The 23710-nt window shown below is 45.4% G+C and overlaps 1 protein-coding gene across 2 annotated transcripts in view; it reads right to left on the bottom strand.

Annotated features, from left to right (window-relative positions):
- Positions 1–5508: 5508 nt before the first annotated feature.
- Positions 5509–23710, bottom strand: part of TYRO3 (TYRO3 protein tyrosine kinase) — a 40996-nt gene continuing 22794 nt past the window's right edge. For both annotated transcript variants that reach the window (XM_040067565.2, XM_040067566.1), the window contains exons 10-19: positions 20676–20805; positions 19704–19804; positions 18648–18743; positions 16849–16929; positions 15100–15192; positions 14259–14380; positions 13842–13951; positions 12273–12432; positions 10804–10940; positions 5509–7984 (exon numbers count right to left, since the gene is read on the bottom strand). In XM_040067565.2, the coding sequence (XP_039923499.1) occupies positions 7609–7984; positions 10804–10940; positions 12273–12432; positions 13842–13951; positions 14259–14380; positions 15100–15192; positions 16849–16929; positions 18648–18743; positions 19704–19804; positions 20676–20805 (1406 nt within the window). In that variant the 3' untranslated portion in view covers positions 5509–7608. The remainder of the gene's footprint in view (positions 7985–10803; positions 10941–12272; positions 12433–13841; positions 13952–14258; positions 14381–15099; positions 15193–16848; positions 16930–18647; positions 18744–19703; positions 19805–20675; positions 20806–23710) is intronic.

The following is a 23710-nucleotide window of genomic DNA, read 5'->3' as shown; positions in this document are numbered from 1 at the left end:
GTCCCAAGAGCAGCTCCAGTTTGTTCTGTAGGAGAGGAGACTGGCATTTCTGAGACACAAATGTCATGCTAGAGACTACAGAATGTCCCCTGCTGGCACATTATCCCACCTCTGCCCTCTCTGAGCTCTCTCTGTCCTGGCTCTCTCTGGAGCAGACAACACTGGCTTGCTGGCCAGTCCTCAGCAGCTGGCCCTGGTGGTGCAAAACCGAATTGATCCCCGCACTTCCTCAGGATTGCTCACTTCAGGCTTCTCTGGGCTTTTCTGTGCATGAAGGATCCCACCGCCAAGGCCTGCTCAAGTTTCCAGCATCCTCCCTACAAGCAGAAGCTCAAGTGGGAAGAAACTGTGGTAACAGAAAGCCATTGTCTGTGGGTTCATCTGCACCAAGGGAAAGGCATGTTGTGCCCTTTAACCACACCTGGTGAAAACAAGGCAGTGCCTTGATTCCATATGTGCTAGCAGGTCCAGGAAAAGAGCTGTGGGAGAGACACAGATACACCTCATCCTGCTACTGTATGGCAAGACCATAGAAAGCCTTGCCTTCTTTAAGACTTAATCCGCATTTGCACTAATGTTAAGTGTAATGTGCTAAGAACAGGTTTTTCTTCATTTGCCAAATTCAGTGTCAGTGATGCTCTGTGAGATATTTACTGAGAAAATAAATCCATTAATTTTTTTCCTCATGAAATTTTAGAGCCTTCCTGGAACAAAGGAAAATGCATATTTTCCACATTCACAGATTTCTGATAAACAGGCAAGCTGTAAAGCACGATGTTGAATTCTTGCCAGCCTTGTGACGGCATCATCCCCTGGACTTCCGTGAGCTGCTGCGCAGTGCCCCTGCTGTGGGATCAGCATCAGGACTCAGCAGTGCTACATAATGCTTCAGCAGCTCAACGGGCTCAAGGAAGAAAACCAACGTCAACCCAGCAGATCATCTTCACCCAGGAGAGGTCAGGGCATCGCATATAGGCAGACTGGGTGCATTTCCAGGTTACGTACCACATCCTTCCTTCAGTTGTGCTATTTTCATGCCAGAAATCAAGCTCTGATGATCTCAGTGCCTTTCTCGCAGATTTACACCACTATCAGCAGTGAGTGGTTCAGACCTGCAGTGCAGGAAGCCTCTGGGATGAGGTCTGCTCCACTGAGACTACAATGGTCGAACGTGTGAGGATAAATCCCGAAAAAGAGTCCCTGTGGGCCAACTGTGGCTCTAGTTCCAGCACTGCAGCTCCCTACCCTACAGCTTGACAGAGCTTAGCAGACTGGCAATATTTTGTGCAGTATATTAAGAAAGGAAACAGAGAAATACTGAGCAGTGCTAATTTCTGCCATAAATGAATAGGTTCAGCCCCTCTCATTTGGATCCTTGCCTGCTGATGATGCCTGCAGAAAAATCCACTGGCCGGTAGGGCAGCAGCCCTGATCAATTTCAGTGGTGACCCAGGGAGGCTTCATCAATAGGGGGAAAATATGGGAAAGATTTCACATAGTGAGCCTGATGGTTGCCTCAGGTACAGCCCAGCATATCAGCTTCAGTGGAAGTGCATTGGCGTAATTGGGAGTGTTGGCAGACAAGCTGGAATGAATCAGACAGGGGGGAGGGAGTGTGAGAAGTCACCGGCTGTTTGCTCTGCCAGAGATTTCCACCCCCTCAGCAGTGCTGGTAGAAACATGTGCCTGTGCTTCATCCTTTTCTGTGCATCATCAGCTCTATCTTCACTACCCTCAGCAGCACCAGCACTGCTGGCCATGGCTGATGGGGCCCCAATTACAGCAGAGAGGGAGCAAACAAATATTGGGGAGAGGGTCTTAAACTGCCCCCACTGTCTGATGACATGCTAAACCTTCAAGTTCAGATTTGACACGTGTTTTTTTTACTTTGCATGGGTTCTGACAACAGCTAAGTGTGCTTCTTTCTGGAATGCAGTTTGGGTCCCCTGCATAAGCCCCACGTCTGCATCTTCCTTTGCCCTTACACCCTGCAGGTCAGGTACAAGGTTCATGGTCACCAAAAGGCTGTTAAAGCTCAGTCCCTCCTCATACGCCCTGTCACATGCCTGCACAGTATTTCTGCTCCTCTTTCTCTTTGTGTATCTTTGTGTAAGAAGAGGGATTCCGTAGACAAATAATAGCAGGAAATGTATTAATTAGCTCTGAACCTTGCCTGATGCCGGGGAGGCATGCTGCTTTACATCATCTAGCAATGTGAACCTTGGGGGCTTTTAGCTTGTTTAAAGGTAGTTTAATAAGAAGGAACAGTGAGAGGCAGCAGTGAGTGACCAAAGGGGTCTCTGCTCTGGCTAGCACCATGTCACACAAGCAGAAGTCGCTGTCGCAGAGGCATTCATTGGCAGAACAGAGGTAGAGAGGCAGCAGCAATCTCCCACGCAGCTCAGGTAATGACAGGGTAGCAGGCAGGATCATTGTCTTTTATACTAACTAAGAAAACAGAGCCCTTTTGAATATGCTGCAGTAACTGCCATGTTACAGCCTGCTTCTCTCCAACGACCTGCCATTTCTGCCAGCTCCCCCTTTCCATCACCTTCACTGGCACTGTATGTTTATCAGCCTGTGCTGCAATCTCCTGTACTCCAGCTGGATCATTTGTGCATGCAAGTCCTCTTTCCTTGTCACGAATTTGTGCTTCCTTACACCACATGCTGGCAAGAGCCAGCTCCTATAAAGACTCTTCTAGAAACTAGTCCAGTCCTGTAAAATCTATACTGAACTGAGCAAAGCTTAAATCAACAAGTGCCACCTGTTTCCTGGGGTCTCACATTTCTTTCAGTTCTATTTCAAGCCAGTGAAACTGGAGGAAACAAAAGCTGTTTAGATACTTTCCACGCTGCTGAAATACCTGTTCCCTAATTTCAGTCCTACTGTCAAATATAACCAAAAGATGTTCCATTTCATCTCACTGCAGTTGGGAGTGACTTGGCTTGGCATGCCTCAAGCTGGAGGATCCATGGAGTAATTAGGAAGTGAGGAGTCAATCATCTTTGTTGTTGCTAGACCTCAGTGCAGTGACTGAGTTCTGATTCATACTGACACTGAATTCCCTTTATATGACAGAAAATGCAATCAAACCCCATGTCCATCGGTCTTTTCTGTTCTTGGACTAAGTAATTGATTTCTAGCTCTGTTTCCCATGGTAACAAGGCTCTCTGATCACCAGCTGCACGTGTCAGCCCTAATAGCTTTTGAATCCACTGCTTTATTTCAGCCAAATGTGATGAGATTGAGGTCTGAAGGATAATTAAGCTCCTACAAGTTTTCTGAAAAAAGTCTGCATGTGGCAGACCCTATTACTTTCACATCAGTACCCTTACTGCAGATGGAAATTCAATGAGTATTGCATGCCAGAAACTCCACCAAGGGAAAAGGTCTTGCAAGAACCTTAACTAGGGGCAAGCTTCACCCAGAGGTTGCAATCACCCATTGGATCCAAATCCAAAGGAATCCAGTGTTTGTAGAACAACTTGCTATTTTAAGGGAGCACAGCAGTTGTGAAATAACAAATCAGTATAAAATTAGGACTGTCTGTGAGGGTTCCTCACAGAAATCCCTGGTAAAAAATAAGAGCAAAAGCTGGTGATTGCTGAGCATCAGAGGAGTTTAAATAATTCCAGCAATGTATAGGATGTAAATCAGGAAAATATCTATGTGCAAATATTGTTCCCTTCACTGGGTAGCGAGACTCAGATTTTTACTCAAAATTAATTGCATTTCACTCCTAGAAGAGTGTTTTCAGAGAGTCAAGACTTCAACACTTCCCTCCAAACACAGGTCAAGAAGGAAGGTGGCTGGTTTCAGGGTAGTTGTGCAGTAGCTCCAAGTTATATCCGTGCACTTGCTGCAAGCACCTGCTGAGCTGTCAGCCCTGAACGCACCATTCCCCACACTGATCACGTACTGGATCGGGCTGGAGCATCCCCGTACCTGCAGGCTGAGCTGCCAGCCCAGCCCGCTCTGAGGCTCATCAGTCAGCCCAGGCACTGGAGCTGACAGGGACCAGGGGCACGTCTCCTTCTGCACTAACTCCTCTACAACACAGGCAGGGCTGTGAGCTTCTGCTGTGCTCTTGCTCAGTGCTGCAGGGTCATGCTGCCTCACAACTTAGCTGGTAACTGCCCCACGAGGCTTGAGCCTCTGTTAAAAGGAAGGAGACCCTGTCTCATCCTCAGGGAGATGTGAATGAAGGAGTGTGGTCAGGTTTAACTGTATGGGACAGAAGTTGCTTCGGCATAAATGTGCAGATGTTGGACATCCCATTGCCTCAGCAGACTGGGCAAGGGCTGCTGCTTGGGAAGATGGGAGTCTGCCCTGTTGTACCGGGGTGGTGGGAAAAAAGGGTGGCTGTGGGAGAAACATTTTGTTTAATTAGTGAAACAGCGTGCCAGGGTGGTGCCAAAATCAGAGCTGTTAGGCTGGAGCTTCCCTAGGGTCAGGATCACAGTGCTGTCTCCAAGCAGACGTGGGGCCAAGACATCTCTGTACAGCCTCTTTGTAATTTGAGAGGAAAACACTGCAGGGCACCTGGGCTGGACAAGAGAGAGCACCTGGTCCTTTACCAAAACACACAGCCAGCCCCCACCTCAGACACCTGCTTGGTCCCAGCTGAGGCAATGCCATCTCTGTTCTGGAATGTCATATATAAAATTTCACATTTCTGCTTTCTGACTACCTCTTGACAGCTCATCCCATCTGTCCCCATTTTAAAATCTCCTTCCCTCCCTCTTTTTTCACTTGTTCTTCTTCTGGTGTTGTCTCTCCCACCCACAAACAGCCTCATTTGTACCTGGTCTGTCCAGGCTTTTATGTAAAAGGATTAAGTCATCATTTGAATCGGATCTAAAGGACATCACTGGGCACTAGAACCTTAAAATATTAACTAAATCAGCTGCTTCATGCTTTGGAAGTAATTTTTCCTGCATTGCAGATGGGGGGGTGAGTGCTTGTGCCGTTTCCCATCACTCTTCCTCTCTGTGTGAGCTGCAGGCAGAGGGCGTGCAGCGTGCTGTTTGCTTGTGAAGAATAAAAGCGTGAGGTACGCCTTTCCTTCTCTGCAAGTTGGAAATCCAGGGGCTCTTTTATGTTGTGCTTGGAACAGCTGAGTCAGGAGCTGAATTTTACCCACCTCCTCCAAACCTCTTTTCCACTGAGAGCACTGCCAGTAGCTGGACGGGCGCACGTGACAGTAAGTGACGCGAAGGTCTTGCATTCCTGGGTAGGAGGCACCACATGGCAGTACGTGGCCGCAGAGCCTCTCTTTGTGGAACCACTAGCCCCTGCCCATCAGATTTGGGCTTTCACAATCTCAAGGCTGGAGCAAGGCAGAGTAATTGCCACCTGGGCAGGCCAAACATGTTCTCCGCCCCCAAGAAGTAGCTCAACCGTGCTTGGTGAAGGAAGAAAGATGGCTTTCAGCTGGGGCTGGTTATGACCCCACACAGTTAATGAGCATCATCCCACGTTCCGCCACAGTTAAGAGGCTGGGACTCAAACACAGTACAGATTTTATTATTAAAAAATGCATAAAAACTAAAGACATGCTTCCCAGAGTTAGAGTCTATATGTACATCTGCACTTCCTAGGCGGCTGCAGGGAGCATAGCCTTCTGCCCTCACTGCAAAAGTGCACTGCACACGTTTTTGTTACCCTTTGTTAGGTGTTATCTTCTCACCGGCATTTACAGCATTCCAACTAAGTGAAAAGAAAACCCTGTACCGCCTGGGGTGTAGGATGGTAGAATTTGTATCTGTGACTGAGAAACCACACTGAATTTCTGGAGACACCCGTAGAACATCTCTGTTCAGTAGGAAACTTAACAGAAAGGACCCATGCTCAAGTCCCAGGCTGAAATTCCCCTTCCCTAGGAAGAGTTCTTACTAAGGGCTGAAACTTGACCTGAATTTTATGTTTAAACCCAACCTTACAATAAGCAAATACTGGGTTATAGAAGGGTGGAGTGTTCTGATACCAAGTCTGCAATCTCATTTGACTTTTTGGTCCCACCTTTGCCAACTTAGTAAATGCTGACATTTGTGGTATTAGTTTGAGGAAGTGCAATGTGGAATCCTAAGTAATACTGCCAAGTTTTCAGCGTGGTGAAAACAAAAGAAATTAAGATCTAGCAAATATTTAGGATAAGTAGAGTAAGATGTAACTGCACTTCCTTGCTGGGAACCACTGCACAAAACAAATGCTGATTTACAGTAAAATATTAAATTATTAAAAACCACACAAGCACTTGCAGTTACAGTGAATCAGACATGCTGATTGGAAAACAAAACAAAACTCAAAGAGCAAAACCATTAATTTTGCCCTGTCTGGAAGGCTGCAGTTATACTACTCCATGTTTTATGTGACTTTTACAGCATGCCAAAAAACATCCTAATAGGAAGGCCAGTGGTTCTCACGCTTTTTCATAATGAGGCCTCTCTTTTCAGAAAGAGATCTTCCAGTTGATTCCTCCCCCCAAGACACATATCCTCCTGAAACTGATTTCACATGTCACTATGGCAGCTACAGTTCTTGGTTATTTGAAGAAGACATAGGACTAATAAAGAGAATGACTGAAAGAATCCAACTTTGAAGCAAATGCTGAATCCCACTCCTGCTGAAACTGAGGAAGTCTGTCATTCTGTATCTCAGTCTTCTTCCTCTCCTGGAGGGCAGCACTTAGCACTAATTAGCACTGTTTCCCCATACTGCTGTTAAGTCCTCTCTACACTGCTTCCTTTCCATTCCTTTGAAGTTGGATTCTGCCCTCACACAAGCCAGCTGCTCTCCCTCCCTTTGCATTTTAAATGTCAGCTGCAAATCTAGTCAGGTCTGAACTGGCATCAAACAGAAGAAAAAGAAAGACATAAAAAAGGTACATGGGGAGAAGAGGAATGCTGGATTTTCCTTTTTTTTTTTTTTTTTTTTTTCCTTTTTCTTTCCAATTTCCTTGCTCACCAAAAGAGTCTGAAACTCTTAAAAGAGCCCTGGACTGAGGAAGCGGCAAATGTCACTGCATGAAATGAGCCAGATGTTCAAATTCAGTGCTGGGTAGGAGCAGATCCGTTGATCAGTTTGAGAACCACTGAGGTAGGCAACAAGTCTAGGCAGTACTGCTGAGTGAACACGAGGGGAATTTTGCCCTCTTGTCCTGAATGACAATATAAATACCCACTAGTGTTTTCAGAGGTACCAGTCCCAAAGTCACGCAGCCAGGATTGAAGACAACATCTACACAAGAGCAAGCACTGACCGAACAGAAGGTGTATTCAGCTCTGCTCCAGCATTCCGTGAGAAGAAGCAGAGCACAGACTCTGCCTGCCGCCTTAGCTCTGAACTCCTTTCAGCAGGATGTGGTCAACCTGTAACCCTACTGCCTCGCCCCCCACAAATCCACGGGGTTGTTGGGGTTGCAGTTCTTCCAAGCTATTTGCCACTGCAGCCCACACAGGTGGTGAAAGCTACAAAAGCTGCCCAAAAGCCCTGGCCAGTGCTGTTCAAAGCTGTTCCAGATCCGGCATCAGAGCCCCAGGAGACACAGCACCATGCTGCACACATCCAGTCCCAGGGAAGCAGAGTGTCACTGCTATGTACAGGCTAGCAACTTTTCTCTCCTTCTGTCTCTAGCTCATAGAGAAGGCTTTTGTCCTCCCCTTCTTGTCCGTCTGGATGCCTTTCACCCTCAGCATCATCTACAAGGCACAAGGGGCTCATGATGTAGCGATAGTCACTTGTGACAGCAGCAGCTGCCCCAGCAACAGTCTCTTCAGCATCCATATTTCCAAAGGAGGCGTGCAGGGCAGGGTCACTCGCAGACGCCTCTTTGTCCTTCCCAATGTTGACATAGAGAGGATCTTGACTGGAAGAGAGCGTGGACATCCTCCCGCGAATCATTTCCAGCTGGGACCGGAGTACTCCAAAGCTGGGGCGTAGCTTGGGCTCAGGATGCCAACATCTGCACATGAGATCATAGCTGCAAAACAGAGGGAGAGAAGAACACTGAGAAGCGGAGCGGCCATGGCCTGCACCTCTGAACAGCAGCTCTGGGCAGTGAAGCTTAAAAAAACGCAGTTACTTCCCCCAAAATCTGTCAGCTTTGGCCTTGCACAGGTGACACAGCATGGATGGCCATTATGGGTCTAATTTCTTGCTTCTTCCCATTTTCAAGGGTATTCTCCCTTTGGTCAAAGAAGTTATTCACATAGTATCAAAAACCCAAAAGCTCTGTCAAGGTATGTTGAATTTCTTGGTAAATCCCTTGTTCTGCTGTCTCTAGGGAGCTAGAATAGGACTGTGAGTGTGACATCGTCTAGTAATAGCTTTTGAATTTATTCACAAAAAGCACCCTCACAACCTCTGCCACAGCTGAAGCCATCCCTCCAAATTCTAGTTCAAGAGCAGATAAATCACAGGCAGAAAACAAACATCAAACTGTGGGAGGTACATGTTATTTCCAGAGTATTCTTTCTTTCACACCACGTTAACTCCGTGCTCCTGGAGTAACAGAAGTGTGCTGCTGCTGCTGCTGATGTCCTGACAGGTTGTCAACAGGACCGGAAAAAGGCACACTGGATCTGTTTAGAGGGATGTTAAAGAATGGACAATAGCTTCACTGCTGGAAGAGGGATGCCGAAATGGCCTTTCAGCTACAAAGGTACCGGCTCGGTGCGCAGGACGCGTTCGGGACCATTTCCAGGCCCAGCTCCCATCCTGCAGCCTTCCTGCCGTCAAACACGAGCTCTGGCTGCCCCAGGGCCAGCACGAGGAGACAATCCCTGGCTCTGCTGGCCCGTGCTTGGGCGAGGGAAGAGGAGCTCTCCTGGCCCGCGCTCGCAGCTGCGTGTCGGCGCCGGCCGGGCCTCCAGCCACGGTGCTGCGCCGGAGCGCGGCCAGAGCCATTGTCCTGCTCCTCTTTGCGCATCACCCGCAAGACGGGCAGCTGCATTCCTGCGGAGTTATTGTTGCCGGTTTTGCAGGGAACGAGAACAAAGCACAGTGCTGGCACCGAAAAGCACTGCATACAAATGAACCTCAGTTGAACTTGCAAATGGAAAAAAATCTGATATGGCCTTTACTGGGAAATAAAGCATTTCATGATAGGTTTTATTTTACTTCTTGTATTCTTTGCGATCAGATTAACAAGAGTGTTTTTGAACTCGCACTACTTTTACAGAAAGCTCCTATGGTTCGGTTGTCTTAATGCTGATTTACATACCTCACAAACAGTAGAAATAATTATAAATGCTGCAGATAAAACAGAAACTTCCAATTCTGTGCAACCAAGTTAAATACTTTCTTTTACCTTTGCTGTCAATCAGCATAATCCATTTGAAAGAAAGGTAGAAAAATACCGTACTGAATCAGCCCAGAAGTCCATTTGCCCCAGTACCCTATGCCTGACAGAGTGCAGTAGCAGCACTTGGGGAAAATGCGTAAGCTGAGGGTGGGGATGCAGTGTGATCTTTCTGGAATATTCTCTCAGGTCTCAAAAACCTGTAGCTCACAAAACAATGGTTGTACCTTTTCAGTAGTTTTTGATAGATTTTTCTCCAGTGCCTATCTAGTAGGTTTTTGAGCCTCTTCTCTACTTTCTGCATCTCTAATGTCCTACAGCCAAACTTCACAATTTGGAACCAAAGCTACTCAGGGCAGTCAAGATGCAGACGTGTGATTAATTTAGGTAGCGATATAACAATGTTTTCATTTATACTCAGTAAAAGTTAAAATGAACTGCTGAGAAGATAAAAGCATTCAGGTTAGTAAGATGAGTACAGATTATTTGCTATAAAAAGAAAAAAGGAAGAGGAGAAAGAAACTACATTAAATAATCCACCATCAGAGCAGGAGGGAAGAGGGAAGAAAGAGTAAGGTCTTAGACCACTAAAATCAGTGCTCATAGTTCTATCTTGCTTTGGGCACAACACGCAGAAAACAGAGCCTTGCTTGGGCCCTCAGTGAAATGATTTCACTTTGTCCAGGCAAGGCAAGCTTTTACCGCAGGGTAAGTTATGGTGACACTTCCTGGGGATCCCAGCCTCAAGTGAGGAGACCAGGAGTCTCCAACCACCACCCAGGGAAGAAGGGTTCCTGAGCAAACATTTCCTGTGACCCGCTGGCCAAGAGTGATCCTTTGGGATCAGGAGCACAGGCTGCAGCATGTGGCTGCCTGCTGTCCCATGGACTAACTAGGTCCTTCCTCTAAGCCTGACAACGTCTGCAACCAGAATCTTCAAGACTGTCCTGGATTTGCTCCTAGATGTAATTTAAGGTGGACACTGATCTACACAAATTTAGTTTGTCCCATCTCTTCTCTTTCAGCCCGCTGTTTCTGAGAGTAGCAGATTAGATTTTGAAAACTGGGCCAAACTTTGAAAGACACATGCAGGCCACTGCCTCCGCAATCCAGTTTCCTTGTAGTCTTGCTAGATCGTCTCTCTATTCAACCTTCAGGGTATGCCATGGAACTCAATCCTTTGCTCAGATGCTGGCCTGAGAAGGCAGGGTTCAGTGATTCTGGAAACACAATTACAGTTTCCACAAAGCCAAGAATTGCTAATGTTGACACTGTTGAAACTATTAAGCCAAGTTAGCTGCTTGTGTAGTTACCACAGGTTCCTGGGAGCTCTGCCAGCAAACAATATCCAGTAGCTAACCCAGAGACTTTCTAGTGAATGGCTCTGTGTACTGGAAAGTGGAGACATTCAGATCAGCATCCCAGCCAGCTGCCTCTGTTTCCTTCCAGCAAGCCAAATTTCTCAAAAAATCACGTCAGCAGGGTGAGGGAGTACTCACACATCTTCCAGGCACTCCGGGGGCTGCTTCAGCCTGTTCCCACTGATGAGGTAGTTGTAGATTTCTGCATTCTCGATGCCAGCGTAAGGGGTTTGCCCTCGGGTCACAATCTCCCACATGGTCACCCCAAACGCCCACTGAAAGAGAACAGCACACAGAACAAGTGAACAGACCGTGCCCTGCTCACTGGGCTTGGTTTCAGTTTCCAGACTGTGCTGGGTAATGTCATCTGAGCATCAGTGATGCGAGGACCACCCAAACTCTAGCCAGAAAACAGAAACGACCCACCAGATGCTGCTGATGCTCACACGTCATCTTAGGAGACAGCTGAAGGCCCTGCCCAGCCTCATCCTGCAGTGGAGCAGGCGAAGATTTGGGAGCTACTCCTGTCTTCCACCGGCAGACCTTTCCTACTTTTATTCTTTAAGGTATGTGGTATCAGTTTTTTGGTTCCCAGCTAGAAGAAGATTTGGGTTTGGGGCTCACAAATCAGTTTCTTAATTCATTTAACCAGATTCTGAGTTTCTAGTAATGTGCAGGCACAAGTGAAAGCAGAGTTTGGCCAATTAGTAGAGCAAGGAACAAACCACTTAAGGCTCACATTCATTTCTGCTCTACACTGCACAGCTGTACTTGTACTTTTCAACTAAACTGCAAGGTTTGTGAGGTGCAAAAAGATTATTATTTTCATAAGCAACCCCCTGTCCAATGTCTGTTGTAAACTGGCTGAACTAGTGATAACCAATCACTAAACACTGCCTACAGTGGATGCAGCAATGCAGCAGCCACATTGCAAGGCACTCTTGGTTATCCCTTCAAGAACATTGTCACAGGGATAACTGGAAAAGCAAGTCCACAGGACTGAAGGACAAATCTCGTGTGAAAATAGATCAAAAGGCAGCAAGGAAGAGGGAAGACAGTACCAGGAAAAAAAAAATCCCAAAGGGAAAAGAGGTAACAATTTCAGATGAATAGGTTTAGCCTTGCTCCCCAGGGGAGAGTTATGGGGAGTGCCTAAGCACTGATGTATTCAGATTTATGGAGTTCCACCAATGCCTTCTGCAGCACAGAGTACCTTTGCTGCACTTGTATGTAAGTGTGTGGGTTACATGCATTTCAAATGTCACCTTCAAACCGTCAGGCAGAAGAGAAAGGAAAAAGAGTAGGAGAGAAGAAACTGCATAAAGACAGGAAAAGGAAGAGGAGGAGTGGAAAGACGAAGAGGATGGGGATAAACATTGAAAAATAAAGGAACAAAACAAGAAGAAAGGGGTTGATGTCTTCTGCCATTAACCACTCATATGTTCTTAGCCTTAAGTTCTGACAGCATGCAAGGCAGATGTAGCACCATCCCTCAAACACAAGGTAAACTCCCTTTCCTATCACCAGGTCCTTTTCCCACCCTCAGTGAGACTCCTCCACTTCAGCAGGGATACAAGTGGTCCCCAATGCACCAGAGCAAACCTCACCACATCGCTGTGCGTTGTGTACAGGTTATCTGCCAGACTTTCCAGAGCGAGCCACTTCACTGGCAGCTTGGAGGCACAACCCTGGCGGTAGTAGTCTCCACTGTAGATTTTCTTAGAAAGTCCAAAGTCTGCAACACTCACGTTCATGTTCTCATCCAACCTGTGGGAAAGTTTTCACAGTTGAGGAAAGGAAAACATTTATTGGCTACCTCAGGGGGGAAAAAAAAAAAGTTCAGAGAATTGAGATATATCGCTCACCAAGTATTACACAAAAGGAGAATGATTTTATCTACTTGGTGACCAATGTGAAATAGCTTAGAGGTCTCAAACTGGTTCCTTCAGACTAACAGGGAACTAATTATGACTAAGGAAGTAAAGAAGTGGCTAGGCTCAGATGGTTCAGTCTCTTACAAAAAGCAAACTCAGATACTTTCTGTTGTTTCCAAGATTATCAGAGGACATCTGCAATGCTCAATGCTATCACCAAGGCCTGCACCTCATATTGGCAATCAAAAAATTCATAGGGTGATTGCCTAGACTGCCTGTTAAAACTGATTGAACTGCTAGATCTGCAACATCTCCTCTCCAAGCCTGGTTAGTGGTCTGAATTGCTCTGTCATCCACTTAAACCTATACATGTTGGCAGACAGTCCAAGTAAAGCCCACAAATACTTCATGCTCCCAGGCCTCATAAAAGAACTCACTGCTTTCCCCAGAAGATGTGCTGAAATAGGCATTCAGCTTCCTCTGGAGGATGTCTACAAAAATAGAAAATCAGTAGGGGTTTCTCATAAATGTCAAAGCAGGCTAACCCATCATTTTTCATCATAACTATCAGGCTCTTTGTCTGTACATCTGGACATTGAAATGCCTTTGGAAATCTGTGTCTCACTGTGGATTTTATTGGTTGTCGTTGTTTTGTTCAGAGGCAGAGTTCTGTTGTCACAATGAGTTGTTCCTTACTCAATTCTCAGGGAAGAAGCAGAGTGGGAAGGATTAAAAAAAGGACTTTCCTTTCCTTCAAAGCAGTCAAGGTAGTTTGGTGTCAAGAACAGTGAAGTGGGATCATATGGTGTGTTCATCATGCAATTATTTTTAGAGGCATTCTCCATAAGCTTTCAAGGAAACTACAATTCTTTATTGTGATAATCAAGTCCTCAAAATAGATACCAGAAACACAGACTTCATGATACAATGAAAGTTCTTTTCTCCTAACACAGCCAAACCCATTCCCTCCTGTTGGTTACAAATAGCCTATGCTGACACACAGCCACTGGAGTGGCTAATTACAAACAGATATTGTAATCAACTCTATGAAACTCTATGTGCAGACCAGTGATGGAAGAGTTCCTTATAAAGAGGGTCTGTTAGAAAGATCAGTGGGACTTTAGGAGCTGCTCCCAGCAGCACCACCACACACTCCACCACAATGACCATGACTCCCATATGTCGATTGTCACTTAAATGCAAAGATCAGCATTCTCCACACTACTGTCATGCAAAAGGTTTTTCATCCCTCCCTCACCCACTCTGGTCTTTCTTTTCTCTAAAAACTCATGAATCACTTACATGCAGTTCCGAGCTGCAAGGTCCCTGTGTATGAAATTTTTTGAGCTCAAGTACTCCATCCCACTTGCAATGTCAATCATGAACTTGAGGAGTGTCTGAACAGGCAAGTTCTGTAAGAAATAACAGTTTAGCTTCTGTTCCCAGAGGCTTTCAAGCACGTATGACAAGACTGCAAGGTTTGCTGCCACTTTACAGAGCAGGGATGGGGAATACAGGGAGGGGAGGGGATGGGACGGGATGGAGGAGCTGGTCCTCAACATGCATGGAACAAAATACTTTAAGATCGCATCTCATAACTTCCTCTGGTATTAAAATCCAATCGTTTGCCAGTGCCTTGCCAGTGCCTGAGCTGCTCCAAATACGTTCTCTGAAAATCCCTACCCACCCAGAAGGAATTCTACAGTAAAACAGACTTACAAATGGGTTTTCCCCAATCCGTGACATCAGCAGAAAAGCATGGAGGTCTCCATGCTTCATGAAGGGCAGGATCACCATGGGAATTGGGAGACGGCCCTTGGGACGGCTTCGTAGACTGACTCCTAATGAAGACACACACACAGCAAAGGGATGTTAGCAAACAGATTATTCCCAGGAGGAATCTTACAGACTGCTGCGCCTTTCTCTCACAGATCTGGAGGAAAATGTGCAGTTTTGGTGGGTAGATTCCATGCTCCAAGCTTCTATGACTTTATGCCAGGTGGTGTTAAGATGCCTCTAACACTGTTGACCTCAGAGGCTGTACTAAGAGCCTAGTGCTTCTCAGCTCTTCTTGCAGGACCAAGATGTTATAAATGTTTCTAGGACCACTACAGACCAGCCAGCCCCAACCTCAGGCTCTGCAGAGCAATCTTCACATTCTGGAAAATACCTGCATTCCAAAGTGTCCACCCACAAATGTCTTGCTTCTTACTCAGTATTTTGGAAGGGCACAATGTTCCTCCTATTTATAGTCTACCTGCCCACCTGCTCACATTTCACAGCAGTTTAGACATGTCTCAGCCAGCCAAAGTCTCCCTGATGAATTTGCAAGAACCAAAGAAACAGCTTAAATAGGAGATGGTTGTTCCTGATGCGTGAGGGCAGGTGTGGGGAGCATTACACACACTCCAGCTCCCTGGGGCCTGGGAAGGAGCAGTGCTGACCTGCGCAGGACCACGGGGAGCAGAGCAGGCTGCACCAGCCCTGCTGGGGAGAGCGAGGCTGTGTGGGATAATGCAGGAACAGGAGGTGCTCTGTGGCACCAGCAGCGCTGACTTACCGATCAGCTTGGTGACGTGAGGGTGGTCAAACTCCTTCATACAGGCAGCCTCTCGCAGGAACTCCTCAATGTCAGTTGAGGTGAAGATGTCCGCTGAAAAAAGTGACTGTAAGTTTTCTTTGTAGGTGGCTTCAAGGGACTTTACAAATAATGACTGTCAAAAGCTTGTTCTTTGTGGCACAGCACATCTTCTCAGACCTATAGCTAGATAAGCCGTTCTACAACAAAGCAGAGCCTGACACTCTCTCCTGGGATGGGCAGCAATAAGCATGTACCAGGGACATCTGGTGAATTGGTTCTTGGCAGAGTAAAGAACCGCTGGTGAGCAGCTCTACTCAAAAGTAAGAACTTTTCTTGGAAGCTCTGAAAACTGCGTGGCGGTTAAAGATGTAAGAATTAATTAGGTCAAAGAACCTAAACTACAAACGTCAGGGAGAGGAGACATCACAAAAATGAAAGAAAATATTGAAACTGAGGAGATGGCTCGGAGCCCCTGACTGGCACAGCAGGGCCCAATAATTCATCTCTGACAAGGATGGCATGAAAGATGAATGCTTTTATGTCTCTTAGCATGATTAAGTCTTATAAAGTGCTAGAGCTAAGATTTCTTAAATAACCGCACTACTGGACAGCTTGGACCGAATTCAGCAGTGACATACATCAGCAAAATTTTGGAGCAAATTATTTCTCATTGCTGTGACTCCAGATTTATGGAAATACATCAATATAATCAAGAAGTCTCCCAGTCGACTACTTCCACTGCTGCTGCTGCTGAATTTAGCAAGAGTCCTCCAGTCCTACTGCAAGATTAGACTCAGACCTGTAGAAGAGTGTTCACACTATCTGCTTTTGGCAAGTAATTGCAATATGATTCAGAAGACAAAAGGAGATTCCCTTTTTACAGTCAAAGAAGACAGGAAGGTGCCTCTGGAGGCTGACAGATTGTTCCTAAGTTGGATGCCTAAAGGGAGACATTCTGACTACATAAAGCTTGCAAACTAATTAGAATTATTGTTGAAACTGGATAAAATGATACAACTTACACTAGAATGGTACCAAGTGTATTTAGCACAAGCTGTTATTCTGTGACAGCAAACTGAGCTCCAGAGATAAGTGAGTGTGGCTGCTTTCAGTCAGTCACAGTTAATTTTTGCCTTAAAGGCAAAAGGGATCAAATAACGTAGGTTAACATATACAAACACACATATACACACATTTCCTTTGATTTATACCTATCTTTTAATTGCCTTTCTTGTTACAGACTTCTGCCCGTTAGATGCCCTTGCTTTGTACGCTCACCAAATATCAAATCAGAAGGGAGCTGGACTGCTCAGTCAAATGTCCTGACAGAGATGAGTTTGCTTGTCACTGCATTCAGCCCAAGCACTCTTGTGTTTATTCCAGGCTATGTGCTTGCAGGAATACTGTTCTTCCACCGCTGAATTATTAGGGCAGAGCAGACCTGTCTGAGCTGTCTGTGCTACATGATGCAGTGGTTTTGGTTGCATTCACCACGTGCTATGTGCTGTAGAAGCAACTAAGGTGGTATAGGTCCTTTCCTGAAGAGCTTCTACTACAAAAAGGCTGACACGAAAGGGATGGGAGACAACATGGGTAGAGTGGCTGAGTGGGAAGCTCAGAGAGAAATAAAGAGCACCAGGGGATATTTGCTGAGAATATGACAGACAACATTTAATCTTTCCAATCTCTCTCTTCTTAAGTAATTCAGGTAGCCCTGCTCCCACATACCTTTCAGCATCTTCACTGCCACTTTCTGGAAAGAGCCATCATCCAGCTTCAGCAGTGCCTCTCGAACTGACCCAAACTCCCCTGTAAAATTATCAGAGTAGACAGTGAGAGAACAGTTTCTTGTGAAGAAAGTATGATTCACAGCAGGTTCACTTCAGGGGTCACTGGCAAAGAAACTGAGTACCCATAAGAAATGCTTCATCTTTCACTCTGCAGTTCCAGACAGCAGCTTTCAGCATGTGTGTCTAGAAGAGATATCACTACCAGTAGACAGAGCTCACTGTGCTGGCAGTCCATAAGGCAATGGAAAATGTGGAGGGGAAAAAAGCAATCCCTGAGCAGGCAGATGATGCAGAGAGAGAGTTTAAGCTGGGCAGACATTTCTGGGGAAGCCATATTGTGAGGGGTGAGTCTGAGTGAGGTTCTGTTCAGAGAGGAGGCTCTTTGCTGGAGCAGCAAGTGGATGGGTTGGCTGAGGAAGCTCTTAGTAGTGACAGCCATCAGAGTTGAGTGATAGTGCCAGGACTCAACCATGTGAAACACAGTCAGCCTTATCTCTCAAAACTCAGAGAAAGACTTCTATGAATCACAGCTGACCAGAGAAAACACAGAGTATCTACTTGTGTGTGTGTGTGATATGTTGATTCACAGAAGGCAGTGTTTTGCCCTGGTGTTTTCTCTGAGGGAGTTAAGAGGAAATGCAACAAGCCTCTTCAAAATATTTAGCCTAAAGAGGCTTTATTATCACAGCTTCTTTGCATTAGATCTGGCTCTAGATTTGCTCTCCCTAATTTTGTAAGTGCTTATCCCACCCAAAATGCATTAGTATGAGGTACTCTGACACTGAAAAGCAGGAAGCAAAATATGGCTCTCAGGACATCTACCCCAGATACATGTACCTCCACTAGCTTTTCACCAGTGTCCTCCACTGCTCAATGACACACGCTTACTTCACAAAAACCGTGAGCAGTGGATCCGACCACAAATCAGGAAAATGGGAAGCAACGAAGGTGTTTTGTGCTGTTTCCATACTATGGAACTGTTACTCAGCCGCAGAGTCAGCAGAGCCCAAGATAATGCAGTTATGTCATCTTTTAACTTCTAGCCTGGGGTTGTGGCAGTGGGGCTGACAACAGAGACCAGATCCTGCCAGCCGGCATCCCCACACTAAGGCCATGCCCTGGGGCCCCTCTGCAGCCAATTTCAGTTTACCTGTCACGGGAGCAGCCCAAAAGGGGCTGCCCATGGAGTAGGATCCCAGAAACTGGCCAAGAGCTATCACTCACAAACAGATGACACAGCTGTTCAGTTACTTAGCATTGTTAAGCCCTCTGAGACCACTTCTGCAGGAAGGTCATCTTCCTGCTCTGAAAGAAGCATATTTGTTCTAGGAGGGATGGAGTGGAAGAATGCTCCCTGTGGGAAAGGGTCAAAACCCCCTGCAAGAAAACTAGTCTTATAAAGAAAAAGGAAAAGGTGAAGTTTAATTGAATATTCCTTTGTTTAAATCTCTGTAAGAAATTCACACACCAGTGAATTAACACTACTTTGGAAAGCTGAGCACAGACTGCAGTTCATGATTTTGTAGAGCCATATTATAGGAATGGCTTAGCCAATATCCTCTTAGTTATGCTAAACCTCTGAAATGTTTTATCCCAGCGGAAGGAATAGTTCCATTTAATTTCCATCCACAAGCTGGAGAGAAAACAGGCTGCTTGTAATTTCTTCTCCCTTCTCAACAGTTAAAATAACACAAGTGGGATTTTAAATGTAAAGCCTTGTTCAGTTTTGGTTCTTACCCTTGCCCAACATTCTTCCCAAGGTGAACTGCTGTTCCTGGATTAAGACATCTTTTAGTTTTGTCTTCAATTCATCACTGATCCCTACGCTCTCCACTGGAAAAAAAACCAAAACAACAAGAACAACAAAACAAATGATGCATCAAATAAGGGATATTTAAATATTCTGTCACAACATCAAGAGTGACGTGGTTTTAATCTCCATTTCCAATCCGATTCCCACACTGTAAGCATGAAAACCTGAAAAAAGGCAGAATTCCCTTCCATGTCCTCTAACCTCACCACAGACAAGCAGCCAGTAACTTTCAACCATCAGACAATGTACTTATAGTACTTAAAGTACTTAAAGGGAGAGGGCGTGATAATACCACCCTTAAACACTCCAAGAACAACGGGAATGCAGAAACAATGTAAGGAATGCTGAAAAGACAAAATCCAGTTCAAAAGGCCACTGGGAGACACTGGTTCATACAGCTTAAATTAACTTGATGGAGCTGCACCATTTTGATGACTGTCTGCAGCATCATCCTAACCCAGCTACGCAGTGCTGCCACAGAGAGCCACGCCCTTCCTGAACCGGGAAACAGGAATGGATCACCTTAAAGGATCATCTGGGCATTCCTGGGACTCAGTCTCCTGTTTGATAAATTACTAACTCCTGGCTTTCCAAGACTGATTAATTGGTTTATGCCTGTAACACAGCTCAGCATACTGAGTTTAAAAAGTCCTGCTAATATTGTTCAGCCACATTTATCTCACCACTGCATTACATTCCAGTCGAAGGAGTCCTTGTAGAGTGAAACTGGGGCAGGGGAGTGGTGAATTTATGCCTTGCATTAATATATATAATGACTGTAGCTGTAATTAGGAAGGGCTGTGTAATTGGTATGGCAACAGCCATTCTGGCCTTTCACCTCTGCAATTCAGTGTCTAGGCCTCATTGTAAGTTAATCTAATGTTTTTGATCAAGAAACCTCCATTTCAGTGAAAACAGAGAGAGCCTTGTAAATGCATGAACACAGCTTCCCAGGCAATCACTCAGGTCATTTTACTTACATGTTGCTTCAATGAGCTCTGGGCCCTCCCTGTTGAAAGACCTGGCAGCTCTGAAATGGACTGCTGGATCCCCTCTGCCAACCACACTGCCAAAGGCATGGCTAGAAGGCAGAAAAGACACACAGGGCCATGATTACATGGGCCATTCACTTCTGAAAGGGTGTGTTCAACAGGATGGATGATTTCTCCACCCTTGCCATATAAACACTGCAGACTGTTCTGTTAGAGAGGCTGTATCTGGAGAGGAGGGACAACGGGTTTATGCTGCTTCGCTGATGCACCTACAGCCTTCCAAAACAGGGGAATCACTCCTCCCAAGTGCCCGGGAGAAGCTGCAGGTTGGGGCAGGTTGCAGGAGTCATAGGAACAGAGATGCTGCTGTGACAGAGAGGTCTGGGAGACTGGAAAGAACGGGAACCTTGTTTGCAGTAGGGAGCAAGCCACAGACAAATGTCCATTGGATGGAAAGGAAACTTTACTGGGGATCCAGAGAGTTCTGGGCAGTCAGGAAGTGACAATCAGCTGATAGACTGAAAACCAGCATGGGATAAAGGACTCAGCCCATAAGAATACAGGTATTTCATATGTGGATATTTTCTCTTTGTATCTCTTAAGCAGCAGTGCTAGGAATTACCTTGATAACATTTATATTTCAACTAATAAGTCTAATAAGGCCTAGCTACTGTATTTTTGGTATTGCCATTTTGAAGAAAAGGCAGGCACCCCAAAACTATGGAAAAAAACTAATAACACCACCACCCGCCCACCCCCCCCCCCCCCCCCCCCCCCCCACCCCCCCCCCCCCCCCCCCCCCCCCCCCAAAAAATCCCAACAAAAAAACCAACCAATACAGTTACCCAAAGAAACTGCCAAAAGTACTCCATCGACAATGCTTTTTGAAAAATAATTCAGCCAGGAACCACAACAGAAGAGAAAGAACTCTCTAACCAACACAAGGAGAAACTCCCTTACCCAAACCGGGTTTCCTTTCTTCTTTTTCGAAGGAGAATAAGAGCTAGGGCAACAGCTGTGACCAGAGCTGTGAGAATGCCCAGTGCCACAGGAACCCAGGATGTCCCATAAGGAGGTTGTCTCTGGCCACCTAGATGATGGAGAAAACACCAGTCAGGAAACAGAAGACTGTCAATTTCTCCTTTTGCTTTTAAATGGCAAAGCCATGCTGCTGGACATGGTGGATCTTTGTATACTGGAACTTGGCATAAACAGGTACTCAGCCAATCATCAGGTAAATTATCTCCTTCTCACAGAAGAAGCAGAGCAGAACCATCTAGCTGTCAGAAACTGTTGGTTTTGAGCCACGAGAAAGTAACAGGCGCTGCACCAGATTATACTGTTTTACTTGAGCTCATGATCTGGGGCACTTCAGACTGGAGCCTCAGGACAAAAATGTTGCTCAATGTGAGCATTCTGTGTTTGGGTTTCACCCTGTCCCTTTTGAGGCACACATCAGAACCTTGACCAGGTAACACAGCACTACCCAAACATCAGCCAGGCAACATTTTGAAAGACAACAGAGAAGGACAATTGCCTCATGGCAATCTGGTTTAAGATATTTACATTCTTCCTCTAACCCTTCCCACAAAGAGAAGCGCCCTGAGGGACTTGGTATTAGCTGTAACTTCTCAATGTTGTTTGGTTGGTTGCAGCTTCTCAGTGTCTCTCCCCAAAGAAAAGGTGAATTTTAAAAAGTCCCCTGTGAGTCAAGAAATTAGTCAGCCTACAGGTTCTAAGACTGAAATAATATTTGCTCCCAGAACACTTACACTTTTGACTACAAAATGTCTACAGAAGAAGTGGAGATGCTGCCAATCTGAGCAAGCTGCCAGGCAAGGAAGATAAACAATACAGTTCTGAATAAAAAGAATATTATGTATGCCTGGCAAAGAATGATAAATTAATCCAACTCTCTGAGAGATTTCTTCTCCAAATACAATTACTAAAGATTAAATGTGAATTTAAATGGTTTTATTAAAATCTAGGATAGCCCTCATATCTACAAATTGTTTAAGAGTGAACAAGAAAAGGTAGCAGGACCCTGAGCACCTCCTTCATCTTCATGCTCACTTGCTCATCCTCAGCAGCTGACTGCCCTTTACCTGAAGGTAAGGAAGAATCATCTTTGATGATGTAAGTAATCCTGTTATAAGTCATGACAGTATAAATAAACCTGTTTTAAAAGAGGTGTTAGGCTCACGGGCTGGAACTTGGATGCACCTCTGCATAGATGAATCTGAGAAAGTCAGACAACCCTTACTGGCAGAGTCCTGGCAAGCAAGAGGCTTCTAAGGCTTGATTAACAGCTACATTGAGGGGCCTTATCATCCAGGATTTTAAAGAAGCAATATTAGTCTAATAAACAGGTACAGCTTAAGGACCCAGAATTGTGGACAAAAGAGGAAGCAAATTTGTACTTCTCCACTTGAAGCAAATTATCAGATCCTTAGTACTTATTTTCCAGCGTCTTATCTCCTTCAGTGACTCACACACTCTTACTACCCAGAAGGCTTTACAGGCTCTGGGGTTTATGATACTCCCTCTGGCTCCAGTTTTCAACCCAGCCTTCAAGGCTGTTTATGAGGAGGGAGAGATCAGAAATAGAAGCTGCATTTCTCAAATAAAACAGAGGTAACTCCAACCCCCTCCATAATTCCCAAGCCAATCACTTGGGCTGTTTATGCCTAACAATCAGGGTAGAAACAGCTAACAACACTGATGTAAAAGGTCCTCTCTGATAATTAACAATAAGGTTTCCTTCTCCCTCCGGTGAGGCAAACCTCTCGGCTTATTTTTCTAGTCTCTGTCTGTTGCCTGCTCTGGTGAGAGAGCAGGGATTTAAGTCAGCTTCTGGGGAGCCCCTCCAAAAGGAGTGTGTATCGAAAGAAAACAGAACAAAACTAAAGTATTCTCCCTGTTTCTAAACTGCTGGGAACCAGGAGCCCATCCCACAGTTTATAGCAAATGTATCAGAAATAGAAATGAATGTTGAAATTCACTGCTTCTCCTCCTCTGCCCCACACATCGTTGCTTCCCACTTGTGTCACTGAGCTTGAGAGGAGGCTGCAGCCCACAGGTTGCCTCTCCTCTCTCAACTCTGTCTCTCTCCCATCTCCTGCACACCTTTTTCAACCAGCATATGACTTAAGACTGCACAAGGCAGAGAGAAGATAGTATTATTAGAAGAGTTTAGAAGAGAATTTAGGAGCCCTTTGATGATGAGCCCTTTTATTTCACAGAAAGTTTGTATCTCAAAGGTGCGCAAAGAACATAATCTAAGAATCTTCTCCTGCCTACAATAGTGAAGATTACAGATAAGAAAAGGCTATTAAACCACCCTGTTCCTTGCTCTGCAATGAAAAAAAGTGGTTTCTACTGAGAAAGTTTCTGAAAATATTAAAACAATCTTTGTTAATAGCACACAAGATCTCAGCATAAGTAGGGTGGAGCTCCCACTAGCTTTGCTGTGATGACAAATTCGACTAAAAGTTTATACGAGCTTAGTCATCCCTATTGCCGCACTGGGAGCTGGTCAGAAACCACCCCTGGCATTTCTCACATAAAGCAACCAGTGCCAGTTTGCTATTTTAGGAAAGGAAGCGACTTATGTTTTCTACCAGGCCTGAAACAAAACTGCAGTCTTTCTGCAGCTCTGCTGCTTAAGGCCTGTCAGTGTTTCCACGGTGAACTTTTACTTCCAGCCTGTTATGCTTGTGAAGAAATATATGTGCCTCCAAACAGCATTTGGCCAAAACAAGCACCACTCCTGATGCCACTTTTTTTGAAGTAGTTTGTAAATAAAAACAGTCAAGCAACAACATAGAGTGCTGTCAGGATTATACCATTCCAGCTCCCTGTAAAATGCAAGCTCTAAACATTCGCTGGGGCTTCTTGCCAGTGATGGCCATTTTCCAAAGGGAACTCCTAGTTCTTTCAGATACTTTTGTCTGTATTTGGGTGCCACAGAAAAATCCCGATCAAAAAAGCAAGAG

The sequence above is a fragment of the Hirundo rustica genome, chromosome 6, assembly GCF_015227805.2.
Source record: "Hirundo rustica isolate bHirRus1 chromosome 6, bHirRus1.pri.v3, whole genome shotgun sequence".
NCBI lineage: Eukaryota > Metazoa > Chordata > Aves > Passeriformes > Hirundinidae > Hirundo > Hirundo rustica.
Note: the sequence above shows the minus strand (reverse complement) of the source record. Positions and strands in the feature narration are given on the sequence as shown.